The 12,417-nt window shown below is 38.1% G+C and overlaps 1 protein-coding gene across 1 annotated transcript in view; it reads left to right on the plus strand.

The window, feature by feature from the left end:
- APBA2 (amyloid beta precursor protein binding family A member 2) overlaps positions 1–12,417 on the plus strand; it is a 100,054-nt gene that overhangs the window by 59,733 nt on the left and 27,904 nt on the right. Inside the window, exons 4-5 of the mRNA XM_065641544.1 lie at positions 8,642–8,722; positions 10,084–10,120. Coding sequence (XP_065497616.1) covers positions 8,642–8,722; positions 10,084–10,120 — 118 coding nt within the window. The remainder of the gene's footprint in view (positions 1–8,641; positions 8,723–10,083; positions 10,121–12,417) is intronic.

The following is a 12,417-nucleotide window of genomic DNA, read 5'->3' on the forward strand; positions in this document are numbered from 1 at the left end:
GAGTCTCCAGGGCATAAATGTGTGAAGCAGAATTTCTTATGGAGATACAGAGGCTTGCAAATGGAGACATGAGGAGATTCTCTCCTCCCCCACTTCAAGCCTCCAGGGATATAAAAGTAAGATTAAAAAGCAAGTTAAATAATCTTCAGCAGGCATTACTTGAATCTATTTATCATAATAAGACTGGTCTTCTCTTGCTGTGTTCTGTTCACCTACTGCAGGTTGCTTACCATCCTCAGCTTTATCAAAAATCAGGTTCATTCCAAGGACATTAGAATAAGAGTACAGTATCCATTTCTGCTAGAGTGAGTTTTATACTTAATAGGTGCTTAAAATGTCCCCAACATGAGCTGTGGCTGGACATTTAACATAGATATTGGACCTCAAAGAATTTAGATAAGTGTAGAGGATATTCTGTTTTTCTTATGGGTCATTTAATTCTTTTAATATTTACTATAAAATGTCTAAGGAATGGATGCAATTAGTATTCTAAGTGAACCTGTGTCTCATTTGTGAAACTGACATAATCATTATTTTAATTACAATAATTAAAGTTCTTACATAGCAAAAGGAGAAAAATCCAAGGCCATTGTCAGTAGATTTGCATACCCAACTTATTGTTTGCAGAGAATTTGCTTGTAAGATCCTTGGTTTTGTCACCTTTCTAACGGATTTCAGTTATTTTAAGTGTGCATCACACAGTGCGAAATATCATGGTGAGAGGGATGACACAGAAGCATACGTTCTGCATATGGAACACTTTTTCCCCCCCAATTCTTTAAGTAAATGTACATTTGAATGCTTTTAAGTTAAACAAAGATACTATGTGTGTGTCAGTTTTTGTAAACAATAAGCAAACAGGAATGTGCATTTTGTGGTTTTACATACATACTGTGCTCTGCTTAGCTTTTTTTCATGTTTCTGTTCCTCTCCTGCTTTCCTGCCTCCCGTGCTGCATAAAATTTCAGGTTAGCTCACAGAAACTGATACACAATACATTTTTACATACCTCTAAAGATGTATAGGTATTAATGCTTGGCCCATGATAAATGTTAGCAATTGTATTGCATACAAAATATTAAGTAACCAGCAGACAAATGCTGTTTTAAAGGTTCCAGTTGCTAGGTTTGCTTTCAGCAATTAATTACCAGAGAACAGTAGTCACTTCTAAAAGACCCAACAATCTATACAGAATGGAAAACAAAGTAAGCATCTAATTTGACTTTCAGTGTTGGTCAGTCTCCAGTCTTAAATATACATACCCACCCTTGAAAAATCTGGGGATATATGAGCTTGCCTGTGTGAACCTTTATTTGCAAATACCTCTAGGGAAGTGCAGAACATTTGCACCAGACAAGCCTGAGGGAAACGTAGAATACATTTAGAGTGAATATTTGCTCTAACTCACTGCTTCGCACAACTTTTATTTCTTGCAGGTTTTCCATGCTTACATTATTTAAGACAGGCATTACATCATTTTATTACACAATTCAAATTTAACAACTTCCTCAAGCTAGGAATTTCCCCCACCCCCATTTGACATCTTAGTCATCTCAGACTGAGCCAATTGTTAATGTATCTGACACATTAATAAACTTTCTTTTTTGCTTAGAATTTCATTTTACATGTTTCAGCTTCATGCAGGGAAGTTGAATATGGCCAAACACCCTGTTGATATTAGAGTTTTTATTGTAAAATAAACATGAATTAACTGACTTGGGTGTATCTTCGGGTGGAGTAAGGAGGAAGAGGAACTGAATGACTCATTCAACTGATACTAGCATACAGTATCACCAGACATTTTAGACTGATGTGGTGTTCCAGTGCAAAAGTAGTTGCTGTTGACTTGAAGTTTTATTTCCTTTTGGAACGCTATTACATTTGCACAGCTTCAAGTTTACCTATAATATTGTTGGTTTGGCACACTAATAACCTAGGAACATGTTTACTAGATGGAAGATGAAAATAGCCTCCTGTTGCAGGTGAGCGCTTGTACCGCACAAAATATGAACAAGGGCCCAGGCTAAACTAAAGCCTGAGCCACAAAAACCTTGTCTACAGATCAGTTCACTGCAAGGTATCCTGTCCTGCATCCTTTGCATAGAGCAGTATGGTATGGGGCAGTTCCAGGCCCATCCTGCTGCTCCGTGACAGCATTTGGAACTTCAGTTTCTCCTGTTGCACCCTTAAGACATCTGCAGAGAATGGTGGCATTGCCTATTATTTTACTACTACTAAGTTAATGCTAGCTCTATACAGTCAGGTAGCATACTTAAAGACTGGTAGAAGCATTCAAGAAAAAAGTTAAAACATTGGGCAGCAGCTGAAATAATACCAATAGAAGATGTCTTTTCCACTAATGGGAGTCAATTAAATAATTACTTCTCTCTGGAAGCTCATATGTAGCACAGTTTACTTTTTTCATCCCAACTAGAGTCATACTTCTATGAAATACTGGCACTGGCAGGGCCCGAGAGCTACCTATGATGAGTGGGGACTGAAGATGACTATGGGACTCAACACTTAAACACTGACCATCTAATCAGCCCTTTGCTCTTCATGTCTCATCTACTTAGGTGTCAGACCACAGATGCTTGAGTGTGCTTATTCTCTCCTACCCTATTCAAACAGATCTATTTACCAACAATAAAAGATAAAGATTTTAACAGCACCAACATCCTACCTTCACCTACACCCTTTTGAAGAAACAAGGATTTACCATTATCACCTTAGAGAAAAGTCTGTGTTTTAATGATGCTGCCTGTGACACGTGAATCCTGTTGCTTCTCATTTCTCAATCATACTTTCATATCACTGGCATGCATTTGAGTACCTAACCAAATGTGTTCATACAAACTCCCCTGGTAGGGACCCCACAAGCTTCTGCAGTGTTAGTCTCATTTAACAGCTTTCATATAGGCAATGCCCTTACACTTCTTCGACACGGGCATCCAGAGACAGATGAAATATCACTAACAGAAGATTTGTGAAAGAAAATTTTACGAAGTCCTCTTTTTTGTCTGAGTTTGTTTTCCAACCACTTTGCCCACAAGTGCTGCTGCTGTGTTTTGTTTACCTGCACTGGTAGAGCTCAATATTAACAAAAATATTTGAGGTTTTTTTTCCCTTCTCTCGGCATGGGCACAGTGCTCTTCTGGTGCAAAGAGCCAAATCCAGGAATCTTTTGTCACAAAGATCTCACCCTTAGGACAGTCTGAAGTAGCTAAGATGACAGATATTTTAGAAAAACCTGTATTTTAGGAATGTCTTACTGGAATTCAGTCTGAGTATTATGGGATGCATTTGACAGACGTTGTGGAAAACACAATAGCGTGTAAATGAGGAGTATTAAATAAGCTAGCTTGCTGCATTCTCCCATGTGTTCTAGGCAGAAATATTAAACACTCAGTGACAGATCCCAAACTTAGCAAGTGTAAGTACTTACTGAAAGGTGCTAAAAAGTCCAAACGTTCTCAAGCAAAACCAGTTTCTCTGTGCTAATTGGCAGAGTCATGGCTTTTTAGCAATAAACTCCTGACATTAGGAGACAGCAAAAAATCTATGCTTCTTACCTAAAGATGCTTTAGTGACAGGGTCTCCTCTGGGAGGTTTAAAAAGCAGAAGGCAGCATGCACATGAGAATGCATCATTCAGCACAGCTATTTCTCTTTAACTCTTATCATGACTGGTTCTCAAATTTAAATATTAATATATGCAAGGACTAAAAAACCCTCTTAATTCTTTAAGATGTTAAAAACCAATTGGTGATTGCTTTAATGTTCATTGAAATTCTTTTGTGAAATGCTTAGATTTCTCAAATGATGACTTTTCATAATACCAATTTCATCCTCTAATTTGGCTTGCTTACTTGGAACTACTTTCTACAAATATTTTCCTCTTTAATTCTGACATGTGCTAGCACCACCTCTAAATTAGCACATAAGTAAAGGAACGTTTGTGAGATAGAGTGTGAAGTCTGGCCTTTTTTTCTTCTGTGATCAAAATCAGAACTCTTTCAGCTAGCCAACAACTGCCTCATTCAGATTCTGTCTTTGTAGGTGTATCCTGCTAGGTCAAATTGCTCCTACTGACAAGAGCATGTTACTGATGTTACGATAACTAATGCAGTAGCTCAGTAAGGGTACACGAAGCCATTCCCACTACACATAACTGGCATCTACAAAAGACGTTATTTCAGTCATGTAGTTTAATAGGAATAGTACCACCTAATAGACTTGTTACTAGGTTACCATCTCAAGTTTTGTCCTTAAGTGACAACCATAACAATACCCACCTGCTTTACATTTGCTCTAGAGAGAGAGACAACAAACCAGGATGAGAGTCAATTAGATCTGTTGGTTTCTTGAGCAAAAGGTAACTTAATAATCTAGTCAGCCTACCACAAAACATATCTTTTTAAGGTTTTTTCCTCCTTGGAGCCTACCTCAAGGAATGTTTTTCAATTGGAACCTACCACAGAAATTCTCCTTTCCACGGAGCTTAGTAGTCTTCAAGATGAGTTTAAAAATACATAAGCCAGTACATTGGTTTCTGAAAACATTATTTGATAATATTTGAACAATATTGCTAACAAAGAGATTGGCAGTTATGGATCATAGGCCTCATTATTCAAACGTTTAAACAGTAATAAAGCCTTAGCACACCTTTGAGCTGCACTTAGTGCTTGCTTACCAAGTTGTCACCAAAAGCGTTCACAATTCTGAAAAAAACTAATCTTTCATTGCTCTCTCATACAAATTATTCTTCTGAATAAATCAAGAAAGGGACTAACCTGCTGGTTTCCAGCAGAACGTTCTCCAGCAGGAAAGTGCATCATCGGCACTGAGCACCACAGCAGCATTCAGGATCACAGGTAGCAACTTTAAGGATGACCAGATTGCTGAGATGAGCTTGTGACTGAAAAGCTGAACAGCTTACACTGGAGTGAACAACCAGTAGTGTTAGGGACCAGCAGAACTCCACCATTCTCAGCCCTCACCTCCAGCAGAGGGGCCGCATCCTGCAGGAAGGGGTGGTTATAAAGGGAGCCTGCGTGGCTGGGAGGGGCCCTGCAAGATTGGCAGGATGAGAGAGGCCCAGGTGGCAATTAGCCATCAGGACAGGGCTGGCCAGGGCACAGGTAGAGCTGCAGCCTTATTTCGGAAAGATATGCGTAGGTGCTTCTGTGACCTCAAATAGACGGAGTCTGGTTTTCCTCTCAGCCTAAAGATGGCATTTTCTGCTGCCTCACGTTCCTTCACATGATGCTGGACACTGCCTCAGCACTTGCTCAGAGGCAAAAGTATTAATAACACTACACCTTTAATATTTTAATAGTTTTATATCTTTCCTTCGTGGAATCAGTCCTCTTATCAGAATCTTATCCTAGGATAAGAGACTTTAAACCTAGCTGTACCTCGGTGGTAGTGTGCAGTCAGTTCCAGATTTCCAGTTTAGCTTTAGGTCCTATTCTAAACTACAAGTTGGGGTATAAAGTATTTATAATACCTTATAAGTGTTTCCCTCAAATGTGATTTTTCTAGCTATTGTAACACTTAAAACAACAATATAAATTGGAAACTCTGTAAGAAACATGAAAAAAAGCAAATATTGAGTATGATAATTTATTTGACATTGGTCAGATCACCTTGGGAACATGAACCAACTTCCAACCCACACTGAATACCAGGAATGATTCCATAAAGAAGCTCCAAAACAGTCACTTCATCCTTGATCTAGAAGCATCTCCTTCCATACATACATGGTTTGGAACTGTATGAGAGATACAGCCATGCCTATTCTGCATAGTTCTCTCCTTTGACACTCTAAGTCTTATGGAAAGAAAGGGAAGCCCTTCTCTCTGTATTTCTTTCTGCCCTTTCCTTCTGGGATACCTTCTGGGAATGTTAGCAACCATGTCTTCAGCATAAAGATCTCAACCTTTATTTTGTACAAGGTCACTGTAACAGCCCACATATTTGCAGGCACATGTTGGACACAAAAAGTCTCAAGCAGGTACAGCTTCCCTTACTGACTACTGAATATTTTGTGCTGCTGATGAAGAGACAGAGGGTGTGCTACACTCCAAAGCTGAGAAGATCTCAAGAATGTGATATTACACTCAGCTTTATTAGGAAGAAGTGCTCACAGTTGACACCCTCCCCTCCCCATCACAACACTTTTAAAGAACAGGTTGCTAATAGGTCAGCCAGAGGTGGAACATATTGTGTCCACAGTTGTGCATTAAAGAAATGCAAGAATTCTTTGTACCTGAGATTCTGCCTAATTAAACTGGGGCTCCTAAACACACTGGGGGAAAAAAAACATCCCTACAGGTACAGACACCAAATAGTAAGTAAAAAACATTAACTATGTTCCTTGTAGAGGTGATACGATTGATCCCAACTTGTCATGTATTCTGCACAGACTTCTCTTTGCAATTCAGCCAAAACGCAGTAACAACAAATATACTCCTTATGTGACACATACATACATACATGTGACTAGGAAACAAGGCAAGGCTTGTTTATATTCCTAAAATCCTGGAAACAGGAACTCCAGTAAATTACAGCTATTTATAAATCAAAATTGAAATGTCAAGTGCTTAGTCATATATTAAGACTGCAAGGAATTATATATGCAACTATAACCAAAGAGCATGATTGATATTATGATCCCCTGGGCTGAATAAGTCCATTGACATGTGAGATTTGTGACAGAGACGTGTTTCAATAATGTTTACAGCACCCAGGGCACACTTACTAAACCAGCCAACCTATTCTTTCTTTATATGCAGGTGCATTTTCAGTTCAGTCAAGTGGGTGGAAATCAGAACTGACAGAGCTGTAAAAGTATTAACATTCTGTTGTATGTACTGGAGTTAATATATTTGTTGCCACTGTTTACAGTTCAATGTATTTTCATTGTGGCCCTGTCATTTTTCCCAGCTTAAAGCATACTTGATATAATCCTACTATTTTAGGGAATATAATGTATGATTAGTATGCTTGTTTTATTATAACCCTCTAGTTATTTGTTTACCTCATTAATATATTTCACTGTACATCAACACATATTGCTCTATATTAGTTTAGCCACGCAATATAATTAGATTTGTCTTGCCACAAACAGAATAGCATTTATAAGCAGGAATATGGTAAGCTGCTTAGCTGCTACAGCCACGTGGACAGGGCGCTAGGCAGTGCGTTCCCAAGTGTTGGTGCTCTGCGTATATCTCAGTCTTTTTTTTCCTAAAATCCTGCTTACTACTTGGGTGAATTTTTTCTTTGTGCATGTTGTCTTACCTGAGAATTAGCATTACTGAGCTAATACCTCTAATGTGCCTGCTTCATTAGCACATTTCATTCAGCTGACTAAATATTACTCATAGGGAATAATTTGTTTAGAGATGAACATGAAGACTTTCTTTGATTACAGCTACATATTGCATTTGAAAGTCAGAAGACAAGGAGTTACGTTCACATGTAACACTCAAGCTGACCCTTTGAAATAATACTGACTCAGTGTTTTCCATTTACACAATTGTTGATACAAGTTCTTATTTGTGAAACCTTACTATTACAGTGGCATTTAGGTGCTCTTTTTTATACATAATGGGGAAACTCAGTAAAAGGAAAGTGAAATATCCTGAACTATAAATCTACCACAAATCACCTTGGTTTTCCAGATCTCTAACACTGAAACTGAGTCATAAAAACTTCATTTTCTTGGTATGTATGGGACACGAGTGCTCCCTGTACTGCGTGCTGGTGTTAAGTGACTTGTTTAAAATCTGCAGAAGAAATTCTGCCCTGAGAATACTGGAACTTGGAAGAAAAAGAGTGTTCCATGGTTTAAAAGACTTAGTATTTTCCTTGCGTATGGTTTTGTATTTTCCCTTTTACATTTCTTCAGAAGCCTGAAGCTGTGCTGCCAGCATCCTGTCGACTGGCTTGGCCCAAAAGGAAGGAGGTGCCAGGAAGTATCTCCCATGAACAGAGAATCCTATATTCAGTGCTAGGATTCTGTTTTTCAGATCAGAGGTGGCCGATAGGGCTATTTTGATTTTGTCCAGTACTGAGCATAAACAGATTTAAAAATTCTGACTTTGGTTTCTGAACAATTTGAACTTGTCAGCATTTGGCTTAATTTCCTGTGAAAAATTTGCATCGAAATAAACCAATTTAGTTTAAATTTAAATCACTAGTGTAACTGCTACTTAATGATAACTGAAATGTCTTATTATTTACATCAAAGTAAATCGCTCGTTATAATTAAATAGCTCAACATTTTATTATGAATCTCATATTTGCTAAATTACAACAGGAAAATCCAACTATCATATCACATTATGATATCAATAGTGATTGCACATAAATAGCTACATATAAATAACTACATATAAATTACTACATGGAACAGCTTCATGACCAGTGACTCACGAAATAATAGAGAACATGCTAAATACAGTTTCATAGGTTAATGTTTTATGAATTTTTATTAAAATTTTAAGTCATTTAATCTGGTGAAAATTTTCTGACTATCTTTGTACCATTTACTTCCATTGAAATCTCTACTTTGTTTTGAAGCTTTTCAGAACATAAAAGGATTTGAAATACTTTCTCTTTTTATTTTTTTGAAGATGTGCAATGGTTTAGAGCAGCCAAGGAAGCAACAGCGTTCAGACCTCAATGGACCAGTTGACAATAATAACACACCCGAGGTAGGTACGTTAGGCCATCCAGCTGCCTGTCTGCCTGCGGTCAGGCTTCCACAAGGGAAAGCTGGCACTGAATTGTCAGCTTTCTCCCTCTCACACACGCACACATAGGCTCTGTTTCTTTTCCTGAACTGACAGTAAATACCATGTCTGCATGTTCCAAAAAGTCTTTGAAGTATTCCCATGAATTTGTTGCTGCCACATTCATTTTATGTGACTGTCCACGGCATGTACTCATGCCTAAAATTTTCTGGTGACATACAGAATAGGGACACCACTTCAGAAATCCTCTTTTTGGGTTGCTGGAGAGCAAAAGTAGCATCAAAACCAAATTGGCTTCTGCTTTTTTGTTCTCTCCCCCCACTCCCACTGTCAGTCTTCAAAACCAAAGGACTGCTTAATTCCCATGGGAATAATTCTCTTTAACCCATAATATCAAGCACATCATCCAGTGCTGAGGGCTCAAATGATTCACATCTTTTCGAGTGGCCTCTGTGGTAAGTTGTGTCCTGGCTCAGTCAGCCGTGAAAAAGATGCAGTGATAGGCAGACCAGGTCTTGTCACTGAAGACCGGAGCAACGAAGACATCTAAGAATGCAGAACGACGTTATGCTGGAGGCTAGACACAATGAAATGAAATTCAGACTTAAAAGCAGAAGTCTGTTATCTCAAAAACATGGACCATATTTAGCCTGTAGCCTGTTACATTAATGAAGAGGCACATTTATAAAGCCTTTTCTGATAATGGAGAAAGCAACCTCTCTCCTGGAAACAGGAATGCCTGGGGAGGCTGGCAGAAGACAAGCACATGGAAGGACTATATCTGTCCATTGAGAATACAGACAGCAGCATAAGAAGAGCACTGTTGTGGCCCCTGCTGAGATTAAGTGTAAGGCTACGTACTGTGCAATCAGGGACAATTCTTTTTATTCACTGACCCAGAAACTTGCTTTGTAAACTTTTGTTCAATGTTCTTAATTGGAAATTTGGGATATCATGAATAGACAATGTGATCTAGTAGACAAACTATTGGACTGGGAATTGCTTGTTTCTATTGCTCACTTGACAGCTGACTTCGTAGGTCATTTTCATGTTCTTCCCCCTCACCCTCCCTTATTTTTCTGTGTGGTGGCATCTGCTTAAAATGCTTTTGAGATTCCAGGTAAACAGCACTATGTAACAGTTAGGTTGGGTTAATTACTGTGATGTAATGTGTTTCACTGTACTAAATAGTGGCTATGCAGAACTTATACAGAGAAATTTGATTTTTTTTTTTTGAACAATGGTTAGCTGTTTAAATATAATATGAATTCACTTTAGTTTGTTTAGATTTTGTTACAGCTATCCTATTTTTATTTCAACAGACAAAGAAAGTGTCTTCATTTCCAAGTTTTGTTGATGGTAAGTTTTTGTCATCCATAGTTAAAATAGGATAAAATGGAATAAGATGCTGTAATATATTTTCAAGATTTGAGTTCTAAAAATCAGTCAAGCCCTAGAAAATACAGGTGAAAAGTTTAAGTATTAAAGTATTTAATATTTTCATCCCACCCTGTGCCAGTGGGAGCATGGTGGTGATAAAAAGGAGGAACAGATAGAGCTTTTGGAAGGATTAAGGTGAAGATGGAGACAGCTACAAATCTGGAAGGGGGTAAAAAGGGTGCTAACACTGGGCCTCGGCAGGGTGGAGATCTATGAAGGTACAAGAACACCCTGTTCTTCATGACCTTGTGGGGAGGAAAGAGTCATTTAACTAATCAGAGCGGCCCCTGTACCACTTTGATGTGACGCCCGTTATTGCACTCTGAGAACCTCCGTTTTCGGCACAAACAAAAAGGTTCTCCTGATCTGACAAAAAATTGGTAATCCAATCCTCCATGCCTTCATGTGTTTCTACAGTCTCCTTTGCACTGTTATTACGTATTTTTTGTGTGAAAAAAAGCAGTCAATTTATTAACACAAGAATGAAAAACTGAAAAACATTATAATTCTCTGATTCACAGACAGCTGAAGAACTTAGTAGAGGAAATGCATACAGCTCTTCTGCAAAGGAAGCATCTACACTGGAAAGTGAGAAAAAATAGTAGGAAACTTCTAAGGATCTGATCCCTTAGATCTGCCACAAACACACTTTTACTCACACTCACAATGGAAACCATAAATGAATGTTAAAAACTTAATTTCTGATGCCATTCTGAACTCAGGAAAAACTTACTGCAATTTAGAATAATATTAGAATGTTCAACACATTTTTTTTCTTTTCCCTGATCTCATCAGGTTGACTAGCAATTTCTGCTTTAGTCATTTCTTTGAAGAGCTAGAGCAAATGGAAAGTTCAAAGATTGCCCCTTTTACACAGATTGAGATCTGAAGGAAATTACATGTAACACTTGGCATGTACTGCCTAACAGGCCCAAAATAGAGGTAAATTTGATGCATTCCCCAAAGGTGGCAGAGACAAGAAAGCTGACACTTAGTAATAAGTATCTACTGATTGTATAGTGGACAACTATAAAGGGAGGCCAGCAAGAGTAGAGCTTTAAAACAGACTAGAAAATTCAACCCTCACAGCATTTGCAGATACAACTGCACATTTTAATTTTATTGGGATAAAAAGGTTTTATCTTTTTCTGTTCTTATCAATAAGCTCACAACTCTTGGAAAGTGGTCAGTATACTCTTTTAGATAGCATACTACTTTTTTTTAGTTCAGTCATTTTGCTTTCTCTGATTTTTTTCTATAGTCGCGCAGCGTGTGAGGATAAGCTTTTAGGCTTTTTCTATTACAGGTATTGTATGGCATTGTCTAATACAAATAAATATGTAGCTCACTGGGAGCTTATGATAGCTAATGTGACTGCTCTCTGAATTCAAACAAAAACACAGGTTCTTGTTACTAATTTTTACGTAGCATCCCAAAAGGAACACGACCCTACCGCACATAAGAAGATTCTGCCAGCCAGCACTCCCTGTTCTTCCCAGAGCTTTGACAGTGACACCACAACTGTATTCTAGTTATATCCATATTCAGCTGTTCAGGCACTCAACTTCCAGCACAACTCCTTAACTGCAGTAGCTATATCTATAACTCTATGAATACATAATTTTTTGCATATGCCATGTGGACATAAAAACAAATTAGATAACAGGCACAAAAAATACTGGAAATGCATCCTTTTGCTATTAAAATTGTTTGAGTAGCAGTGCTACTACATGCTTGTAGTGGTAATTAGTTCCATGTTCTGGGGTTCTGGCGTTTTTGCTCTCTGTATTTGTCCTGTCACCATAAATCTCATTCCCTTGCGCAGTCAGAACCATGATGAAGTAAAGAAAGCAGCCAAAATATGCAATCTGTGGATAGGCATTCTGTAAGGTGTCCTTTTAGTCCTTATGCAAAACCTGCTGCAGTGCCACGTACCCTGAGGTCTCGGTGCCTTCAGGGAGTATGAGGGTTCTCAGCTGGAAGCTGAAAGTGTGTCTGTGCTCCGAGCACAGTCTCTAAATACTGCCTGAATCTTTGGTTTACATGTGATTTTAGAGAAATATAAAGATATGTTCTTAACATTAAATTCAGTTATGCTGAATTATTGAACGAGTATTCTTTTCTTATTTTATGAATACAAAATATAAGTTAATTTTAAAATGTTTAGACCTAGTCTACTGAGTCTAGAAATATATTTATACTTGTTGCATTACAGA

The sequence above is a fragment of the Caloenas nicobarica genome, chromosome 10 (assembly GCF_036013445.1).
Source record: "Caloenas nicobarica isolate bCalNic1 chromosome 10, bCalNic1.hap1, whole genome shotgun sequence".
NCBI lineage: Eukaryota > Metazoa > Chordata > Aves > Columbiformes > Columbidae > Caloenas > Caloenas nicobarica.